Source organism: Oncorhynchus keta, chromosome 1, assembly GCF_023373465.1.
Source record: "Oncorhynchus keta strain PuntledgeMale-10-30-2019 chromosome 1, Oket_V2, whole genome shotgun sequence".
Taxonomy (NCBI): Eukaryota; Metazoa; Chordata; class Actinopteri; order Salmoniformes; family Salmonidae; genus Oncorhynchus; species Oncorhynchus keta.
Genome location: NC_068421.1, coordinates 6,937,104 through 6,960,097, shown reverse-complemented (window position 1 = coordinate 6,960,097; position 22,994 = coordinate 6,937,104). Strand labels below are relative to the sequence as shown.

Below are 22,994 nucleotides of genomic sequence, written 5' to 3'. Positions count from 1 at the left end.
TGTGTGTGTGTGTGTGTGTTGTTCTCGTGTGTGTGTGTGTGTGTGTGTGTTGTTCTCCGTGTGTGTGTGTGTGTGTGTGTTGTTCTCCGTGTGTGTGTGTGTGTGTGTTGTTCTCCGTGTGTGTGTGTGTGTGTTGTTCTCCGATGTGTGTGTGTGTGTGTTGTTCTCCGTGTGTGTGTGTGTTGTTCTCCGTGTGTGTGTGTGTTGTTCTCCGTGTGTGTGTGTGTTGTTCTCCGTGTGTGTGTGTGTTGTTCTCCGTGTGTGTGTGTGTTGTTCTCCGTGTGTTGTTCTCCGTGTGTGTGTGTGTTGTTCTCCGTGTGTTGTTCTGCAGGATGTGTGTGTGTGTGTTGTTCTCCGTGTGTTGTTCTCCGTGTGTGTGTGTGTGTGTGTTGTTCTCCGTGTGTGTGTGTGTGTGTGTGTTGTTCTCCGTGTGTGTGTGTGTGTGTGTGTTTGTTCTCCGTGTGTGTGTGCTTACTGTACGTTTCCGTTGCGGTCTCCAGCCGCCAGATGTTGTCCATCAGGACTGATGCCCAGGACTCTGATCCCTGACTTGGCGTCCATCCCGCACCCCTCTCCTCTCTCCCCATCCGTCTGAAGATGCTGGGTATCCTCCCCCACGTACACAATCCTCAACAGATCCTGGACCAGCACACAGACAGACAGAGACGGAACAAAACCAGTATGTGTGGGTTGTCATCTGTAAATCCAAGACTCTGAATGAACAACGCCACGACATTGGCAGGTTGGACCGGAGGACCTGGCCTTGTTGCATTGAGACTCACGTGGCTGTAGAGGTTACGCAGGCAGCTGGTTCCCTGCACCAGCCCCGGGTCGCTGTGCCACAGCCGGATGGTGTTGTCTGAAGAGCAGGTGAGGAAAGACCCAGGGGGCAGACAGGAGCGGGACAGATCCATGTCAGGGTATGTCTAAATTAAAAACAGAAAACAAAACAGTAATATGCTAGGAAAGTGACACGCCATTTTCCAAATCAAATCGAAGTTTGTCACGTGTGCCGAATACAACAGGTGTAGTAGACCTCACAGTGAAATGCCGAATACAACAGGTGTAGTAGACCTCACAGTGAAATGCTGAATACAACAGGTGTAGTAGACCTTACAGTGAAATGCTGAATACAACAGGTGTAGTAGACCTTACAGTGAAATGCTGAATACAACAGGTGTAGTAGACCTCACAGTGAAATGCTGAATACAACAGGTGTAGTAGACCTCACAGTGAAATGCTGAATACAACAGGTGTAGTAGACCTCACAGTGAAATGCTAAATACAACAGGTGTAGTAGACCTTACAGTGAAATGCTGAATACAACAGGTGTAGTAGACCTCACAGTGAAATGCTGAATACAACAGGTGTAGTAGACCTCACAGTGAAATGCTGAATACAACAGGTGTAGTAGACCTCACAGTGAAATGCTGAACACAACAGGTGTAGTAGACCTCACAGTGAAATGCTGAATACAACAGGTGTAGTAGACCTCACAGTGAAATGCTGAATACAACAGGTGTAGTAGACCTCACAGTGAAATGCTGAATACAACAGGTGTAGTAGACCTCACAGTGAAATGCTGAATACAACAGGTGTAGTAGACCTCACAGTGAAATGCTGAATACAACAGGTGTAGTAGACCTCACAGTGAAATGCTGAATACAACAGGTGTAGTAGACCTCACAGTGAAATGCTAAATACAACAGGTGTAGTAGACCTCACAGTGAAATACTGAATACAACAGGTGTAGTAGACCTCACAGTGAAATACTGAATACAACAGGTGTAGTAGACCTCACAGTGAAATACTGAATACAACAGGTGTAGTAGACCTCACAGTGAAATGCTGAATACAACAGGTGTAGTAGACCTCACAGTGAAATGCTGAATACAACAGGTGTAGTAGACCTCACAGTGAAATGCTGAATACAACAGGTGTGGTAGACCTCACAGTGAAATGCTGAACACAACAGGTGTAGTAGACCTCACAGTGAAATGCTGAACACAACAGGTGTAGTAGACCTCACAGTGAAATGCTGAATACAACAGGTGTAGAGTAGACCTCACAGTGAAATGCCGAATACAACAGGTGTAGAGTAGACCTCACAGTGAAATGCTGAATACAACAGGTGTAGTAGACCTCACAGTGAAATGCTGAATACAACAGGTGTAGTAGACCTCACAGTGAAATGCTGAATACAACAGGTGTAGAGTAGACCTCACAGTGAAATGCTGAATACAACAGGTGTAGTAGACCTCACAGTGAAATGCTGAATACAACAGGTGTAGTAGACCTCACAGTGAAATGCTGAATACAACAGGTGTAGTAGACCTCACAGTGAAATGCTGAATACAACAGGTGTAGTAGACCTCACAGTGAAATGCCGAATACAACAGGTGTAGTAGACCTCACAGTGAAATGCCGAATACAACAGGTGTAGTAGACCTCACAGTGAAATGCCGAATACAACAGGTGTAGTAGACCTCACAGTGAAATGCCGAATACAACAGGTGTAGTAGACCTCACAGTGAAATGCTGAATACAACAGGTGTAGTAGACCTTACAGTGAAATGCCGAATACAACAGGTGTAGTAGACCTTACAGTGAAATGCCGAATACAACAGGTGTAGTAGACCTCACAGTGAAATGCCGAATACAACAGGTGTAGTAGACCTTACAGTGAAATGCCGAATACAACAGGTGTAGTAGACCTTACAGTGAAATGCTGAATACAACAGGTGTAGTAGACCTCACAGTGAAATGCTGAATACAACAGGTGTAGTAGACCTCACAGTGAAATGCCGAATACAACAGGTGTAGTAGACCTCACAGTGAAATGCTAAATACAACAGGTGTAGTAGACCTCACAGTGAAATACTGAATACAACAGGTGTAGTAGACCTCACAGTGAAATGATGAATACAACAGGTGTAGTAGACCTCACAGTGAAATGCTGAATACAACAGGTGTAGTAGACCTCGCAGTGAAATACTGAATACAACAGGTGTAGTAGACCTCACAGTGAAATGCTGAATACAACCGGTGTAGTAGACCTCACAGTGAAATGCTGAATACAACAGGTGTAGTAGACCTCACAGTGAAATGCTGAATACAACAGGTGTAGTAGACCTTACAGTGAAATGCTGAATACAACAGGTGTAGTAGACCTTACAGTGAAATGCTGAATACAACAGGTGTAGTAGACCTCACAGTGAAATGCTTAATACAACAGGTGTAGTAGACCCAACAGGTGTAGTAGACCCAACAGGTGTAGTAGACCTTACAGTGAAATGCTGAATACAACAGGTGTAGTAGACCTCACAGTGAAATGCCGAATACAACAGGTGTAGTAGACCTCACAGTGAAATGCCGAATACAACAGGTGTAGTAGACCTCACAGTGAAATGCCGAATACAACAGGTGTAGTAGACCTCACAGTGAAATGCCGAATACAACAGGTGTAGTAGACCTTACAGTGAAATGCTGAATACAACAGGTGTAGTAGACCCAACAGGTGTAGTAGACCCAACAGGTGTAGTAGACCCAACAGGTGTAGTAGACCCAACAGGTGTAGTAGACCCAACAGGTGTAGTAGACCCAACAGGTGTAGTAGACCCAACAGGTGTAGTAGACCCAACAGGTGTAGTAGACCTTACAGTGAAATGCCGAATACAACAGGTGTAGTAGACCTCACAGTGAAATGCTGAATACAACAGGTGTAGGTAGACCTTACAGTGAAATGCTGAATACAACAGGTGTAGGTAGACCTCACAGTGAAATGCTGAATACAACAGGTGTAGGTAGACCTTACAGTGAAATGCTGAATACAACAGGTGTAGTAGACCTCACAGTGAAATGCTGAATACAACAGGTGTGGTAGACCTCACAGTGAAATGCTGAACACAACAGGTGTAGTAGACCTCACAGTGAAATGCTGAATACAACAGGTGTAGGTAGACCTCACAGTGAAATGCTGAATACAACAGGTGTAGGTAGACCTTACAGTGAAATGCTGAATACAACAGGTGTGGTAGACCTCACAGTGAAATGCTGAATACAACAGGTGTGGTAGACCTCACAGTGAAATGCTGAACACAACAGGTGTAGTAGACCTTACAGTGAAATGCTGAATACAACAGGTGTAGTAGACCTTACAGTGAAATGCTGAATACAACAGGCGTAGTAGACCTCACAGTGAAATGCTGAATACAACAGGTGTAGTAGACCTCACAGTGAAATGCTGAACACAACAGGTGTAGTAGACCTTACAGTGAAATGCTGAATACAACAGGTGTAGTAGACCTTACAGTGAAATGCTGAACACAACAGGTGTAGTAGACCTCACAGTGAAATGCTGAATACAACAGGTGTAGTAGACCTCACAGTGAAATGCTGAATACAACAGGTGTAGTAGACCTCACAGTGAAATGCTGAATACAACAGGTGTAGTAGACCTCACAGTGAAATGCTGAATACAACAGGTGTAGTAGACCTTACAGTGAAATGCTGAACACAACAGGTGTAGTAGACCTTACAGTGAAATGCTGAATACAACAGGTGTAGTAGACCTCACAGTGAAATGCTGAATACAACAGGTGTAGTAGACCTCACAGTGAAATGCTGAATACAACAGGTGTAGTAGACCTCACAGTGAAATGCTGAATACAACAGGTGTAGTAGACCTCACAGTGAAATGCTGAATACAACAGGTGTAGTAGACCTCACAGTGAAATGCTGAATACAACAGGTGTAGTAGACCTCACAGTGAAATGCTGAATACAACAGGTGTAGTAGACCTTACAGTGAAATGCTGAATACAACAGGTGTAGTAGACCTTACAGTGAAATGCCGAATACAACAGGTGTAGTAGACCTTACAGTGAAATGCTGAATACAACAGGTGTAGTAGACCTTACAGTGAAATGCTGAATACAACAGGTGTAGTAGACCTCACAGTGAAATGCTGAATACAACAGGTGTAGTAGACCTCACAGTGAAATGCTGAATACAACAGGTGTAGTAGACCTCACAGTGAAATGCTGAATACAACAGGTGTAGTAGACCTCACAGTGAAATGCTGAATACAACAGGTGTAGTAGACCTCACAGTGAAATGCTGAATACAACAGGTGTAGTAGACCTTACAGTGAAATGCTGAATACAACAGGTGTAGTAGACCTCACAGTGAAATGCTGAATACAACAGGTGTAGTAGACCTCACAGTGAAATGCTGAATACAACAGGTGTAGTAGACCTTACAGTGAAATGCTGAACACAACAGGTGTAGTAGACCTTACAGTGAAATGCTGAATACAACAGGTGTAGTAGACCTTACAGTGAAATGCTGAATACAACAGGTGTAGTAGACCTCACAGTGAAATGCTGAATACAACAGGTGTAGTAGACCTCACAGTGAAATGCTGAATACAACAGGTGTAGTAGACCTCACAGTGAAATGCTGAATACAACAGGTGTAGTAGACCTCACAGTGAAATGCTGAATACAACAGGTGTAGTAGACCTCACAGTGAAATGCTGAATACAACAGGTGTAGTAGACCTTACAGTGAAATGCTGAATACAACAGGTGTAGTAGACCTCACAGTGAAATGCTGAATACAACAGGTGTAGTAGACCTCACAGTGAAATGCTGAATACAACAGTGAAATTCTTACTTACAGGCTCTAACCGATTGTGCAAAAAAGGTATTAGGTGAACAATAGGTAGGTAAAGAAATAAAAACAGTAAAAAGAGAGGCTACATAACAGTAGAGGCGCTACATAACAGTAGAAGCGCTACATAACAGTAGAGGCGCTACATAACAGTAGAGGCTACATAACAGTAGAGGCTACATAACAGTAGAGAGGCTACATAACAGTAGAGAGGCTACATAACAGTAGAGAGGCTACATAACAGTAGAGAGGCTACATAACAGTAGAGGGCTACATAACAGTAGAGAGGCTACATAACAGTAGAGAGGCTACATAACAGTAGAGAGGCTACATAACAGTAGAGAGGCTACATAACAGTAGAGAGGCTACATAACAGTAGAGAGGCTACATAACAGTAGAGAGGCTACATACAGTAGAGAGGCTACGTACAGTAGAGAGGCTACGTACAGTAGAGAGGCTACATACAGTAGAGAGGCTACATACAGTAGAGAGGCTACATACAGTAGAGAGGCTATATACAGTAGAGAGGCTATATACAGTAGAGAGGCTACATACAGTAGAGAGGCTATATACAGTAGAGAGGTTATATACAGTAGAGAGGTTATATACAGTAGAGAGGTTATATACAGTAGAGAGGTTATATACAGTAGAGAGGTTATATACAGTAGAGAGGTTATATACAGTAGAGAGGTTATATACAGTAGAGAGGTTATATACAGTAGAGAGGTTATATACAGTAGAGAGGTTATATACAGTAGAGAGGTTATATACAGTAGAGAGGTTATATACAGTAGAGAGGTTATATACAGTAGAGGCTATATACAGTAGAGAGGCTACATAACAGTAGAGAGGTTATATACAGTAGAAGCTATATACAGTAGAGAGGCTATATACAATAGAGAGGCTATATAACAGTAGAGAGGCTATATAACAGTAGAGAGGCTATATAACAGTAGAGAGGCTATATAACAGTAGAGAGGCTATATACAGTAGAGAGGCTATATACAGTAGAGAGGCTATATACAGTAGAGAGGCTATATACAGTAAAGAGGCTATATACAGTAGAGAGGCTATATACAGTAGAGAGGCTATATACAGTAGAGAGGATATATACAGTAGAGAGGCTATAATTGTCTCCATCCATATGATACAGAAAACACCTGTATTGCAGCTGAGAAATGCCTGAGTATCAACAACAAAGACAGCACATACACACACACCTCTAGACTCCAGACACAGCCGCTGTGGTAGAGGGCAGAGTAGACCTTCCCCACATTCTTGATGTCACGGAGGTCCCAGACGTACACGCTGTGATCGTTGTACACACAGGTCAGGTGGCGGGTTACAGGGTCAAAGGTCAAGGCTAGGGTGTCTGGGTATTCTGCCTTGGGGTCGGCAACAAAAAGATGCCTGTAAGGAGTCAGGAGAAATCAGGAAAAAAATAATAATAATAAATAAATACATTATTTTAATACAATCTAAAAAAGCAGACCAATATCATCATGCTTCTCCGGTGTCCAGACACCGGGACTGCTGTTAAAAATAAAAAAATATATGCCATTTAGCTGACGCTTTTATCCAAAGCGACTTACAGTCATGTGTGCAGTGCATACATTCTACGTATGGGTGGTCCCGGGAATCGAACCCACTACCCTGGCGTTACAAGCGCCATGCTCTACCAACTGAGCCACAGAAGGACCAAGAGCCAATGATCCAAAAAATGTGGTCGGAGAAACCGCATGGAAGGTGTCACTGAATTTTGGAGCCTCCGGACTCATGCCCATGTCAAATTGAGCTCTGTACCTCATGGCTCGGAGCCTCACAAACGTTTTGTTAAGGCCGAGGGCTCCGTATAGCTCCGCAGCGACATGATTGGTTGATGGTAGGTGGAGGGCGAGGAAGTCCTGTATAAACACAAACTCACTTCCTGTCTGATATGTAATGAGGAGTATCACTGAGACTAATGTCTCTTCCTGTCTGATCTGTAATGAGGAGTATCACTGAGACTAATGTCTCTTCCTGTCTGATCTGTAATGAGGAGTATCACTGGGACTAATGTCTCTTCCTGTCTGATTTGTAATGAGGAGTATCACTGGGACTAATGTCTCTTCCTGTCTGATCTGTAATGAGGAGTATCACTGGGACTAATGTCTCTTCCTGTCTGATCTGTAATGAGGAGTATCACTGGGACTAATGTCTCTTCCTGTCTGATCTGTAATGAGGAGTATCACTGGGACTAATGTCTCTTCCTGTCTGATCTGTAATGAGGAGTATCACTGGGACTAATGTCTCTTCCTGTCTGATCTGTAATGAGGAGTATCACTGGGACTAATGTCTCTTCCTGTCTGATTTGTAATAAGGAGTATCACTGGGACTAATGTCTCTTCCTGTCTGATTTGTAATAAGGAGTATCACTGGGACTAATGTCTCTTCCTGTCTGATGTGTAATAAGGAGTATCACTGGGACTAATGTCTCTTCCTGTCTGATTTGTAATGAGGAGTATCACTGGGACTAATGTCTCTTCCTGTCTGATCTGTAATGAGGAGTATCACTGGGACTAATGTCTCTTCCTGTCTGATTTGTAATAAGGAGTATCACTGGGACTAATGTCTCTTCCTGTCTGATGTGTAATAAGGAGTATCACTGGGACTAATGTCTCTTCCTGTCTGATGTGTAATGAGGAGTATCACTGGGACTAATGTCTCTTCCTGTCTGATATGTAATGAGGAGTATCACTGAGACTAATGTCTCTTCCTGTCTGATCTGTAATGAGGAGTATCACTGAGACTAATGTCTCTTCCTGTCTGATCTGTAATGAGGAGTATCAATGGGACTAATGTCTCTTCCTGTCTGTGTTTCATCCGTAACGTGTGTCACTTGAGCATCTCTGTTAACTTGGGGTGGCAGCGTAACCTAGTGGTTAGAGCGTTGGACTAGTAACCGAAAGGTTGCAAGTTGGAATCCCCGAGCTGACAAGGTACAAATCTGTCGTTCTGCCCCTGAACAGGCAGTTAACCCCACTGTTCCTAGGCCGTCATTGTAAATAAGAATTTGTTCCTAACTGACTTGCCTAGTTAAATAAAGGTTAAAAAAAATTAATAAAAAATAAAAAAACCTTCGTCGGTCCCTCTTTCTGTGACGCATCATTTAAATAAAAAAAAAACATGTATGTAATGTCCTGTATGTAATGTCCTGTATGTAATGTCCTGTATGTAATGTCCTGCAACCAAATGACCAATCAGACAAACCCTGGCTGAAGACCCTGTGTGACGTCCACTCCCAGGCAGTGTGGACGGTGCAGGGTGGTGATGTAATGAAGGTTCTGGGGGCTGAAGAGTCGGACGGTACCATCTGCACAGCCACAGAAGATAAACACTTCGTTCACCGACAGACAACGAGCAGAGGTGGTCTGGAGAGAGAGAGAGAGAGAGACAGAGAGAGACAGACAGAGAGACAGAGAGAGACAGACAGAGAGACAGAGAGAGAGAAGATGGTTAAGACCAGCGGTTCCCAAAAATAGGGGTTGCAAACCCATGTGGGGTCATGGGAGTTTCCAAATCCTGGGAAAAAGCACACCACACACATACAGTCCATTCAGAATGTATTCAGACCCCTGCACTTTTCCCACATTTTGTTACATTACAGCCTTATTCTAAAATGGATGACATCATTGTTTCCCCTCATCTACACACAACATCCAATAATAACAAAGCAAAAACAGTAGTCAAATATATCACTCATATGTATATACTGTACTCTATATCATCTACTGCATCCTTATGTAATACATGTATCACTAGCCACTTTAAACAATGCTACCTAATATAATGTTTACATACCCTACATTATTCATCTCATATGTATATACTGTACTCTATATCATCTACTGCATCCTTATGTAATACATGTATCACTAGCCACTTTAACTATGCCACTTTGTTTACATACTCATCTCATATGTATACACTGTACTCGATACCATCTACTGTATGCTGCTCTGTACCATCACTCACTCATATATCTTTATGTACATATTCTTTATCCCCTTACACTTGTGTCTGTCTATAAGGTAGTAGTTTTGGAATTGTTAGCTAGATTACTTGTTGGTTATTACTGCATTGTCGGAACTAGAAGCACAAGCATTTCGCTACACTCGCATTAACATCTGCTAACCATGTGTATGTGACAAACAAAATTAGATTTGATTTGACAAAGCAAAAACAGGTTAAGACATTTTTGCTATTTCAATTTTAAATATTTTTTTATTACAGAAATACCTTATTCACATAAGTATTCAGACCCTTTGCTATGAGACTCCAAATTGAGCTCAGCTACATCCTGTTTCCATTGATCATCCTTGAGATGTTTCTACAACTTGATTGGAGTCCACCTGTGGTAAATTCAATTGATTTGGACATGATTTGGAAAGGCACACACCTGTTTATATAAGGTCCCACAGTTGACAGTGCATGTCAGAGCAAAAACCAAGCCATGAGTTTTAAGGAATTGTCCGTATTATTCTCTGAATGCCAAGTCTCACATCTGGAGGAAACCAGGCACCGCTCATCACCTGACAAATACCATCCCTACGGTGAAGCATGGTGGTGGCAGCATCATGCTGTGGGGATGTTTTTCAGTGGCAGGGACTGGGAGACTACTATCGAGGAAAGGTGCTCTGACTGTGGCGAAGGTTCACCTTCCAACAGGACAACGATCCTAAACACAAAGCCAAGACAACGCAGGAGTGGCTTCGGGACAAGTCTCTGAATGTCCTTGAGTGGCCCAGCCAGAGCCCAGACTTGAACCCGATCCAACATCTCTCCAGAGATCCGAAAATATCTGCACAGCGACGCTCCCCATCCAACCTGACAAAGCTTGAGAGGATCTGCAGAGAAGAATTGGAGAAACTCCCCAAATACAGGTGTGCCAAGCTTGTAGCGTCAAACCCAAGAAGACTCAAGGCTGTATTCGCTGCCAAAGGTGCTTCAACAAAGTACTGAGTAAAGAGTCTGAAAACGTATTTAAATGCCTCTACACTAGTTATGAATGGATCTCCCTCTGTCACACCGGACGCAATGTTTGATACACAGAGCAACTGGCGAGGAAGAGAGCGGAGCACAGAACTCAGAGACACACTGCAGCAGGTAACTTGGATTGTAAAACTACATCAAATCACATCTACTGCTCTCACGCCCGTCTTTCAAAACTACGTGGAGATACGGGATCGGAACCTGACGATGTTCCATTTGACACCGAGGGCTTGGTGGTTATCGAGTGTTGACAATATGTTTTCGTTTCACACCGAAGGCTTGGTGGTTATCGAGTGTTGAAAATATGTTTTCGTTTCACACCGAAGGCTTGGTGGTTATCGAGTGTTGACAATATGTTTTCGTTTCACACCGAAGGCTTGGTGGTTATCGAGTGTTGAAAATATGTTTTCGCATTAAGAGGAGCTGTTGTGCTTACCAAACATGCAGGACAAATACAAAAACATTCTACAGATGTGTGACCGAATCAGGTGGATTGAGAGGAAATAATAAAAAAAATTTAAAAAAAAGTGAACCATCCCATCTTCCCTCAGCTGCTCTAACAGAAAACAGCATCAGAAAGTGTCTGACACCAGTGGTGACTGTTCACCTCCAACGCTCGACAGAGCACTTCGGGACCTGCTTCCCAAATCACGTTGGACTGTGATCCTGGCTCAGTCGACCTGCCCGCAACTGAAATCAAATAGCTGATTGAGCTGCAGACCACGTATTCACGGGTCACTAGGGAGGAGTTTAGGTTCCTAGATCAAAAGGGGGGGGAACACCCTGCCGTCTCCCTCGGAGCATTAATACCGCGTTCAAAACAACTGGAAACAGGCTGGAATGAGCTATGACCAGGAAAAATCTATTTGAACAACCATCCAACCTGGATCCAACCTGGATCCAACCTGGATCCAACCTGGATCCAACCTGGATCCAACCTGGATCCAACCTGGATCCAACCTGGATCCAACCTGGATCCAACCTGGGAACTCGGGCATCTTTCTAGAGCTCCGACTTTCTGCCCTGAAGATCACCGACGTCATGATTTGACCTCGTGTATTTTTCCAGGGTTTCCTAGTTGTCTTGAAAGCACTATAAAACTCATGGTCCCCTTTTACCAGCTCTGATCTGTGTGAAGCTGTATTCAATGGTCTCGTCTTCATTAAAACCAAATATCCATCCAGGTTGGATGTGACAGCAGGGACCAGGCCTCCTGACTTCGAGACCCATCAACCAACACCCGTCTCATTAGTGGTGGTGAGATAAGAGACATAACAGACTGTCATCATAGCCCCCCATGTTAAAAGTATGTGGGGGTGAGTTGAGAAGACAAATCAGAAATACTGTTGCAATGTTTTTTAATTCATTGACTGCCCCCCCGCCCCCCCCCAAAACAAGTTAACATCGGCTGTTCGTTTTAATTTATTTTTTAACCTGTTGGCGTTGCGAGAATTTTCAGATATTCAAAATAGGGACAGAGAGAGGTTCAGGGGTCAGTTAGGGTCAGGGGTCAGGTAGGGCCATACTGACCTTGAGGTCCACCCAGGCGTCAAGCATCCTCCTGCTGTTGAACTGACACAGCAGGCCAGAGGAAGTGATGCAATAGGTGCTGCTGGCCATGTTGCCCCGCCCACACGACAGACCACAGAACATGCTGTTCCTCTGTTCCCCTAGCAATCCTGATCGGCCAATCAGAGGCACCGTGCTGTTCACCTGGGGGAGGAGCCATAGTAAACATCCAGAATCAACCCATAACGTAGACGCCCTGTATACATGGATGGAGTATAAACAATATGGCATATAAAATTACTTAATAATAATAACAACAATGTCCTGACCCGTCTCTCTTTAGAGGCGTGGAGGTACCAGAACTTGACGTGTCGGTTTCCTGCCGTGACGAAGTAGCTGTTGTCTTCAGAGAAGGAGACGGACAGAACTCTGCTAGACACCTTGTTGGACGCTATCACCGTCCCCTTCTACAGAAACACACAGAGAGAGGACACACAGAGAGAGGACACACAGAGAGAGGACACACAGAGAGAGGACACACAGAGAGAGGACACACAGAGAGAGGACACACAGAGAGAGGACACACAGAGAGAGGACACACAGAGAGAGGACACGCAGAGAGAGGACACACGACACAGAGAGAGGACACGCAGAGAGAGGACACGCAGAGAGAGGACACGCAGAGAGAGGACACGCGAGAGAGAGGACACGCAGAGAGAGGACACGCAGAGAGAGGGACACGCAGAGAGAGGACACGCAGAGAGAGGACACGCAGAGAGAGGACACGCAGAGAGAGGACACGCAGAGAGAGGACACGCAGAGAGAGGACACGCAGAGAGAGGACACGCAGAGAGAGGACACGCAGAGAGAGGACACGCAGAGAGAGGACACGCAGAGAGAGGACACGCAGAGAGAGGACACGCAGAGAGAGGACACGCAGAGAGAGGGACACGCAGAGAGAGGACACGCAGAGAGAGGACACGCAGAGAGAGGACACGCAGAGAGAGGACACGCAGAGAGAGGACACGCAGAGAGGACACGCAGAGAGAGGACACGCAGAGAGAGGACACGCAGAGAGAGACACGCAGAGAGAGGACACGCAGAGAGAGGACACGCAGAGAGGACACACAGAGAGAGGACACAGAGAGAGGACACACAGAGAGAGGACACGCAGAGAGAGGACACGCAGAGAGAGGACACGCAGAGAGAGGACACACAGAGAGGACACACAGAGAGAGGACACACAGAGAGAGGACACACAGAGAGAGGACACACAGAGAGAGGACACACAGAGAGAGGACACACAGAGAGAGGACACACAGAGAGAGGACACACAGAGAGAGGACACACAGAGAGAGGACACACGAGAGAGAGGCTTTACAAAATCATGGCACTTTCACACAGCTCGGGTTATTTTAAGAAGTAACACAGGGATTTCTGTGGCTTCTAGTTGACGGCCTTTGACCAGACTGCTGTCAGAACTGATAACGGATTGCAGGATGTTGTTGTTGTTGTTAAGAACGTTTGGACTATCATTACTCAGTCAGTCTGGACACCCTTCAACAAGTTAGCAGAGAGATAAAATGACAGGAGATAAAAGTACAGACTCTGGGATTCCCTGCCCCTTCCCAAGAAGCCCAGCCATACCTTAACCCCAGTACTGTCCTCCAGGCTGAAGCCCAGCCATACCTTAACCCCAGTACTATCCTCCAGGCTGAAGCCACAGCCCAGCCATACCTTAACCCCAGTACTATCCTCCAGGCTGAAGCCACAGCCCAGCCATACCTTAACCCCAGTACTGTCCTCCAGGCTGAAGCCACAGCCCAGCCATACCTTAACCCCAGTACTATCCTCCAGGCTGAAGCCACAGCCCAGCCATACCTTAACCCCAGTACTGTCCTCCAGGCTAAAGCCACAGCCATTCCTTAACCCCAGTACTATCCTCCAGGCTAAAGCCACAGCCATTCCTTAACCCCAGTACTATCCTCCAGGCTGAAGCCACAGCCATTCCTTAACCCCAGTACTATCCTCCAGGCTGAAGCCACAGCCCAGCCATACCTTAACCCCAGTACTGTCCTCCAGGCTGAAGCCACAGCCCAGCCATTCCTTAACCCCAGTACTATCCTCCAGGCTGAAGCCACAGCCATACCTTAACCCCAGTACTATCCTCCAGGCTGAAGCCACAGCCCAGCCATACCTTAACCCCAGTACTATCCTCCAGGCTGAAGCCACAGCCCAGCCATACCTTAACCCCAGTACTATCCTCCAGGCTGAAGCCACAGCCCAGCCATACCTTAACCCCAGTACTATCCTCCAGGCTGAAGCCACAGCCCAGCCATACCTTAACCCCAGTACTATCCTCCAGGCTGAAGCCATAGCCCAGCCATACCTTAACCCCAGTACTATCCTCCAGGCTGAAGCCACAGCCCAGCCATACCTTAACCCCAGTACTATCCTCCAGGCTGAAGCCATAGCCCAGCCATTCCTTAACCCCAGTACTATCCTCCAGGCTGAAGCCACAGCCCAGCCATTCCTTAACCCCAGTACTATCCTCCAGGCTGAAGCCCAGCCATACCTTAACCCCAGTACTATCCTCCAGGCTGAAGCCATAGCCCAGCCATTCCTTAACCCCAGTACTATCCTCCAGGCTGAAGCCCAGCCATACCTTAACCCCAGTACTATCCTCCAGGCTGAAGCCATAGCCCAGCCATTCCTTAACCCCCAGTACTATCCTCCAGGCTGAAGCCCAGCCATTCCTTAACCCCCAGTACTATCCTCCAGGCTGAAGCCCAGCCATACCTTAACCCCAGTACTATCCTCCAGGCTGAAGCCACAGCCATACCTTAACCCCAGTACTATCCTCCAGGCTGAAGCCCAGCCATTCCTTAACCCCAGTACTATCCTCCAGGCTGAAGCCCAGCCATACCTTAACCCCAGTACTATCCTCCAGGCTGAAGCCCAGCCATACCTTAACCCCAGTACTATCCTCCAGGCTGAAGCCCAGCCATACCTTAACCCCAGTACTATCCTCCAGGCTGAAGCCCAGCCATTCCTTAACCCCAGTACTGTCCTCCAGGCTGAAGCCCAGCCATACCTTAACCCCAGTACTATCCTCCAGGCTGAAGCCATAGCCCAGCCATTCCTTAACCCCAGTACTATCCTCCAGGCTGAAGCCCAGCCATACCTTAACCCCAGTACTATCCTCCAGGCTGAAGCCATAGCCCAGCCATACCTTAACCCCCAGTACTATCCTCCAGGCTGAAGCCCAGCCATTCCTTAACCCCAGTACTATCCTCCAGGCTGAAGCCCAGCCATACCTTAACCCCAGTACTATCCTCCAGGCTGAAGCCACAGCCCAGCCATACCTTAACCCCAGTACTATCCTCCAGGCTGAAGCCACAGCCCAGCCATACCTTAACCCCAGTACTATCCTCCAGGCTGAAGCCATAGCCCAGCCATTCCTTAACCCCAGTACTATCCTCCAGGCTGAAGCCCAGCCATACCTTAACCCCAGTACTATCCTCCAGGCTGAAGCCACAGCCCAGCCATACCTTAACCCCAGTACTATCCTCCAGGCTGAAGCCCAGCCATACCTTAACCCCTTATCCAGAGTATGCAGAGTAGACATACTGGGAATCCATATTTCAGCAGTTGCCTGGTGCAATGGAACCAATGTAGTGGAAAGGAAAAGTGCAACTTTACACCTCTGGCACTTAACAGGCTCTGACAGAAAAACAAACAAACCCATGTCTTTAACTTACCCTCCACTCCCAGACGCTGACGGTCATATCGTGCTGGTAGCCTACGGACACGATGTAGCTGCTGTTGGTTGAGAAGGCCACACAGGCCACCCCGTACTTATGGCACTGTACCTCTGCCACCTGGGCCTGCTCGGCCACGTCCCAAACCCGCACACAGGGCATGTGACCACTCTGCAGAGACAGAAGCATCCAGTCAATGATTTGAGCAGAAACAAAAAGGGAGAGCCAGAGCCCGGGGGGGGTGAAGCTGAATGCCATGGCAGTTGGGCTGACAGTTTGAGTTGAAACCAGAGCATTAGAGAAACTGTTGAGTCAGCGCTGTGGCAACAATTAACCTCCAAAATAAGAAAAGGTAAAGTTGTGTCAATATTGGGTGGTAAAAGCGTTGGGCCAGTGAGCAAAAGTTTGCTGGTTCAAATCCCCGAGCCGACTAGGTGAAAAACCTGTCGATGTGCCCTTGAGCAAGGCACTTAACTCTAATTGCTCCCGTTAGTCGCTCTGGATAAGAGCGTCTGCTAAATTATAAACATATTCAAATTAAATGGTTTGTCAATGAACAGGAGAGGACTGTAAAGCAGATCAGAGAAGTTTAGAGCTTGGAGTAGATGACACTAGCAGGTCTTTGCCCACACTAGGAGGTGAGGTCGCTGACTAATCATAGCTCACCAAGGAGCTGTACATCTCTGTTGCAAAAACAAACTGAAAATAGATTTTAAAAACTTCTACAGGACTGAGGAACACGCCGGGACATGACAAAGAACTTCAACTTCAGTCGGTACACACTTTTTTAAAAACACTTCGACACAAAGTGGATTGTCATAGCTGTTTAGGAGAGCATTTTTCGCTAACCTGAACCTTAATTATTTACTTAAACTTAGTCTCCTAACCTGCTAAGTTAATTATCCTAACCTGCTACGTAAGTTCTCCTAACCTGCTACGAAAAAGTCACTACGGTATCGAAGTGGCATGAAAATAGTCATTCTCAAGTTGGTCAGTGATGGTGAGAGTGGTTTTGCTGAATAGAATCATGGGAGTTTGAGCTTTGATCAGAAAAATATTGGAGTAAGCTGATAAATGTCCTTCTAAAAAGTTTTGGAGCATCTATTTACAATAACTTCCCGATGTTATTAGACAAAGACAACCAGAACATATACAGTGCATTCAGAAAGTATTCAGACCCCTTGACCTTTTTACACATTTTGTTACATTAAAGCCTTAAAAATTGATTAAAATTGTCCCCCCATCAATCTAAACACAATATCCAATAATTAAAGGCAAAAATTATTTTAGAAATTTTGCAAACATATCAACAAAAACAACTGAAATATCACATTTAAATAAGTATTCAGACCCTTTACTCAGTACTTTTGTAGAAGCACCTTTGGCAGCGATTACAGCCTCATGTCTTCTTGGGTATGACACTACAAGCTTGGCACACCTGTATTTGGGGATCTTCTCCCATTCTTCTCTGTAGATCCTCTCAAGCTCTGTCAGGTTGGATGGGGAGCGTCGCTGCACAGCTATCTTCAGGTCTCTCCAGAGATGTTAGATCAGGTTCAAGTCGGGGCCTTGCCTGGATCTCTCAAGCACACAGCCAAGACAACGAAGGAGTGGCTTCGGGACAAGTCTCTGAATGTCCTTAAGGTCGTTGTCCTATTGGAAGGTGAACCGTTGCCCCAGTCTGAGGTACTGAGCGCTCTGGAGCAGGTTTTCATACAAGGATCTCTCTGTACTTTGCTCCGTTCATCTTTCCCTCAACCCTGACTAGTCTCACAGTCCCTGCCACTGAAAAACATCCCCACAGCATGATGCTGCCACAACCATGCTTCACCATAGGGATGATGCCAGGTTCCCTCCAGATGTGATGCTTGGTATTCTGGCCAAAGAGTTCAATCTTGGTTTCATCAGACCAGAGAAACTTGTTTCTCATGGTATAAGAGTCTTTAGGTGCCTTTGGGCAAACTCCAAGCGGGCTGTCATGTGCCTTTTACTGAGGAGTGGCTTCCACCTGGCCACTCTACCATAAAGGTATGATTGGAGAAATGGTTATCCTTCTGGAAGGTTCTCCCATACCCGCAGAGGAACTCTGGAGCTCTGTCAGAGTGACCATCAGGTTTCTTGGTCACCTCCCTGACCAAGGCCCTTCTCACCTGATTTCCTAGAGTTGGCCGCCTGGCCAAAACTGAGCAGAGTCTTGGTGGTTCCAAACTTCTTTTAAAAAAGGCTCCCGAGTGGCACAGTGGTCTTAGGCACTGCATCTCGGTGCTAGAGGCGTCACTACTGACCCTGGTTCGATTCCAGGCTGTATCACAACCGGCAGTGATTCGGAGTCCCATAGGACGGTGCACATTTGGCCCAGCGTCATCCGGGTTTGGGTTTGACTGGGGTAGGCTGTCACTGTAAAGAAGAATTTGTTCTTAACTGAATTGCCTAAGTTACGACAACAAAAAACATTACATTAAAAAAATTCGAAGAAATAAAAAGAATAATGTAGGCCACTGTTCTTGGACCTTCAATGCTGCAGAAGTGTTTTGGTACCCTTCCCCAGATCTGTGCCTCAACACAATCCTGTCTCGGAGCTCTATGGACAATTCCTTCAACCTCATGGCTTGGTTTTTGCTCTGACATGCACTGTCAAATGTGGGACCTTACATAGACAGGTGTGCGCCTTTCCAGATCATGTCCAATCAATTGAATTTACCACAGGTGGACTCCAAGTTGAAGAAACATCTCAAGGATGATCAATGGAAACAGAGTCTGAATACTTATGTAAATAAGGTATCTGTTTTTTATTTGTCATACATTCAAATATATATATATATATTTTTTTTTAACTGTTTCACTTTGTCATTATAGGGTATTGTGGGTAAATGAGGATTTTATGTGGAAAAAGTCAAGGGGTCTGAATACTTTCTGAATGCATTGTATAGCAGGGAGTTCCAATATGATCAGAAAACTTTTTGTACCACAGGGATCCTACTGGAAAATGTCACAGAGAAGCAGTCTCCGGTTTAGCTCACCACTAAACAGTCAATAGACATGAAATTACACTGTGTAGGACATCACTAAATATTTTAGAACACAAATGTTAAAACCGCCCCAGACATCGACAGGGTTCCCTTGAGAACCGCCCCAGACATCGACAGGGTTCCCTTGAGAACCGCCCCAGACATCGACAGGGTTCCTTTAAGAACCGTCCCAGACATCGACAGGGTTCCCTTGAGAACCGTCCCAGACATCGAAAGGGTTCCCTTGAGAACCGTCCCAGACTTCGACAGGGTTCCTTTAAGAACCGTCCCAGACATCGACAGGGTTCCCTTGAGAACCGTCCCAGACATCGAAAGGGTTCCCTTGAGAACCGTCCCAGACATCGACGGGGTTCCTTTAAGAACCGTCCCAGATATCGACGGGGTTCCTTTAAGAACCGTCCCAGATATCGACAGGGTTCCTTTAAGAACCGTCCCAGATATCGACGGGGTTCCTTTAAGAAACGTCCCAGACTTCGACAGGGTTCCTTTAAGAACCGTCCCAGATATCGACGGGGTTCCTTTAAGAACCGTCCCAGACATCGACAGGGTTCCTTTAAGAACCGTCCCAGATATCGACAAGGTTCCTTTAAGAACCGTCCCAGACATCGACAGGGTTCCTTTAAGAACCGTCCCAGACATCGACAGGGTTCCTTTAAGAACCCGTGGAAGAAGCCCGCTGGTCATAACAGAAAGTAAAACAACTGTAGGATACACTCCCAATCACCACGGCAACAGTACAGTCAGCTGGAGAGCAGCCAACCATAGACCACTGAGGGCAAGACAGGAGGCTCGTATATCACTTACTGTGACAACAAGTAGAATTTACAGCATGACCTGGTCTCTAGCAGCACAACAGCTTTTATATAACCATCAACCAACTAGTACACACAAACACACACACACACACACACACACACACACACACACACACACACACACACACACACACACACACACACACACACACACACACACACACACACACACACACGTTAGTCCACCGTCTCACTGACTATTATACAAATACAGCAAAGTGCATATACACACCAACCAACATCTTTTTCTTCTTCCGGAGCATTTCCAAACACTTACCTCACCAGTGACCAAATACTTTCCATCCTGAGAGAAGGCCAAGGCAGTGAAGGTTTTTCTGGGAAACACAAACAGACAAGCGAATTAATGAGAGAGCAGAGGGCTGAGGCAGAGCAGAGGGCTGAGGCAGAGCAGAGGGCTGAGGCAGAGCAGAGGGCTGAGGCAGAGCAGAGGGCTGGGCTCACATTTACATTAGGGAGAACATTTTACTCAGCAGCAATCTGAAAGGGATTTTAAACTCAGTTTAAAGGTTCAGACATTTTAACTCTGGGAGTTTCCCTTGGCATGTGAGCTTCGTACTTTCAACCGTTTTATGACCTCCTAGAGAACAGTGAAAGTTATAAAATGTGACATTTTAACTTCATTACTGCCACTCCACATGTTACATAACATCAACAACTGAAAGCAGCATGTTCTAGGCTGTGGATGGGTAACAGTGTTATGTAACTACACTGTAAAGTCCAACAACATGTAGACCCCGTGTGGATCCCACATACCGGTACGTGTGGATCCCACATACCGGTACGTGTGGATCCCACATACCGGTACGTGTGGATCCCACATACCGGTACGTGTGGATCCCACATACCGGTACGTGTGGATCCCACATATCGGTACGCGTGGATCCACATATCGGTACGCGTGGATCCACATAACGCGTGGATCCACATATCGGTACGCGTGGATCCACATACCGGTACGCGTGGATCCACATACCACGCGTGGATCCACATATCACGCGTGGATCCACATACCGGTACGCGTGGATCCACATAACGCGTGGATCCACATACCGGCACGCGTGGATCCCACATACCGGTACGTGTGGATCCCACATACCGGTACGTGTGGATCCCACATACCGGTACGTGTGGATCCCACATACCGGTACGTGTGGATCCCACATACCGGTACGTGTGGATCCCACATACCGGTACGTGTGGATCCCACATACCGGTACGTGTGGATCCCACATACCGGTACGTGTGGATCCCACATATCGGTACGTGTGGATCCCACATACCGGTACGTGTGGATCCCACATATCGGTACGTGTGGATCCCACATATCGGTACGTGTGGATCCCACATATCGGTACGTGTGGATCCCACATATCGGTACGTGTGGATCCCACATATCGGTACGTGTGGATCCCACATATCGGTACGTGTGGATCCCACATATCGGTACGTGTGGATCCCACATATCGGTACGTGTGGATCCCACATATCGGTACGTGTGGATCCCACATATCGGTACGTGTGGATCCCACATATCGGTACGTGTGGATCCCACATATCGGTACGTGTGGATCCACATATGCGTGTGGATCCACATATCGGCACGTGTGGATCCACATATCGTACGTGTGGATCCCACATATCGGTTACGTGTGGATCCCACATATCGGTACGTGTGGATCCCACATATCGGTACGTGTGGATCCCACATATCGGTACGTGTGGATCCCACATATCGGTACGTGTGGATCCACATATCGGTACGTGTGGATCCACATATCGGTACGTGTGGATCCACATATCGGTACGTGTGGATCCACATATCGGTACGTGTGGATCCACATATCGGTACGTGTGGATCCACATATCGGTACGTGTGGATCCACATATCGGTACGTGTGGATCCACATATCGGTACGTGTGGATCCACATATCGGTACGTGTGGATCCACATATCGGTACGTATGGATCCACATATACGTGTGGATCCACATATCGGTACGTGGATCCACATATCGGTGCGTGTGGATCCACATATCGGTACGTGTGGATCCACATATCCTGAGAGAACGTGTGGATCCACATATCGGTACGTGTGGATCCACATATCGGTACGTGTGGATCCACATATCGGTACGTGTGGATCCACATATCGGTACGTGTGGATCCACATATCGGTACGTGTGGATCCACATATCGGTACGTATGGATCCACATATCGGTACGTATGGATCCACATATCGGTACGTATGGATCCACATATCGGTACGTATGGATCCACATATCGGTACGTGTGGATCCACATATCGGTACGTGTGGATCCACATATCGGTACGTGTGGATCCCACATATCGGTACGTGTGGATCCACATATCGGTACGTATGGATCCCACATATCGGTACGTATGGATCCCACATATCGGTACGTATGGATCCACATATCGGTACGTGTGGATCCACATATCGGTACGTGTGGATCCACATATCGGTACGTGTGGATCCACATATCGGTACGTGTGGATCCACATATCGGTACGTGTGGATCCACATATCGGTACGTGTGGATCCACATATCGGTACGTGTGGATCCACATATCGGTACGTGTGGATCCACATACCGGTACGTGTGGATCCACATATCGGTATTGGTTTTTACAAAACCATCTATAATAACAATGTTTTTTAAAATTAAACTAGGCAAATCAGTTAATAAGAACAAGTTCTTATTTACAATCACGGCCTAGGAACAGTGGGTTAACTGCCTTGTTCAAGGGCAGAACGACACATTTTTACCTTGTCGGCTCGGGGATTCGATCTAGCAACTTTTCGGTTACTAGTCCGACTCTCTAACCACTAGGCTACCTGCAGCCTCTACACTCTAACCACTAGGCTACCTGCAGCCTCTACACTCTAACCACTAGGCTACCTGCAGCCTCTACACTCTAACCACTAGGCTACCTGCAGCCTCTACACTCTAACCACTAGGCTACCTGCAGCCTCTACACTCTAACCACTAGGCTACCTGCAGCCTCTACACTCTAACCACTAGGCTACCTGCAGCCTCTACACTCTAACCACTAGGCTACCTGCCGCCCCCAAGCCCACTCTAATAATCGATAGTGCTAAATGAAATGACAAGTTCTACAAATTGGACTACTTC

At 46.2% G+C, this 22,994-nt stretch overlaps 1 protein-coding gene and 3 long non-coding RNA genes across 8 annotated transcripts in view; 1 reads left to right on the top strand and 3 right to left on the bottom strand.

The window, feature by feature from the left end:
• Positions 1 to 22,994, bottom strand: part of wdr62 (WD repeat domain 62) — a 71,291-nt gene that overhangs the window by 45,885 nt on the left and 2,412 nt on the right. Inside the window, exons 4-11 of the mRNA XM_052479486.1 lie at positions 20,094 to 20,151; positions 15,973 to 16,143; positions 12,541 to 12,678; positions 12,233 to 12,415; positions 8,921 to 9,081; positions 6,892 to 7,081; positions 783 to 926; positions 476 to 639 (exon numbers count right to left, since the gene is read on the bottom strand). Coding sequence (XP_052335446.1) covers positions 476 to 639; positions 783 to 926; positions 6,892 to 7,081; positions 8,921 to 9,081; positions 12,233 to 12,415; positions 12,541 to 12,678; positions 15,973 to 16,143; positions 20,094 to 20,151 — 1,209 coding nt within the window. The remainder of the gene's footprint in view (positions 1 to 475; positions 640 to 782; positions 927 to 6,891; positions 7,082 to 8,920; positions 9,082 to 12,232; positions 12,416 to 12,540; positions 12,679 to 15,972; positions 16,144 to 20,093; positions 20,152 to 22,994) is intronic.
• Positions 1,012 to 3,493, bottom strand: LOC127912526 (uncharacterized). The gene is made up of 3 exons (XR_008083074.1): positions 3,283 to 3,493; positions 2,373 to 2,828; positions 1,012 to 1,074 (listed from the first exon to the last, which is right to left on the bottom strand). It is a non-coding gene; the product is annotated as an uncharacterized LOC127912526 (long non-coding RNA).
• LOC127912541 (uncharacterized) lies at positions 3,698 to 5,279 on the top strand. The gene is made up of 3 exons (XR_008083186.1): positions 3,698 to 3,836; positions 3,990 to 4,066; positions 4,789 to 5,279. It is a non-coding gene; the product is annotated as an uncharacterized LOC127912541 (long non-coding RNA).
• On the bottom strand, positions 14,275 to 15,914 carry LOC127912545 (uncharacterized). Of its 5 annotated transcripts, XR_008083250.1 has the most exons (4): positions 15,529 to 15,914; positions 15,306 to 15,395; positions 15,138 to 15,263; positions 14,275 to 14,317 (listed from the first exon to the last, which is right to left on the bottom strand). It is a non-coding gene; the product is annotated as an uncharacterized LOC127912545 (long non-coding RNA). The 5 variants fall into 5 exon arrangements; XR_008083256.1 differs by lacking the exon at positions 14,275 to 14,317 and having other exon boundaries at positions 15,096 to 15,221; XR_008083206.1 differs by lacking the exon at positions 14,275 to 14,317 and having other exon boundaries at positions 15,107 to 15,263.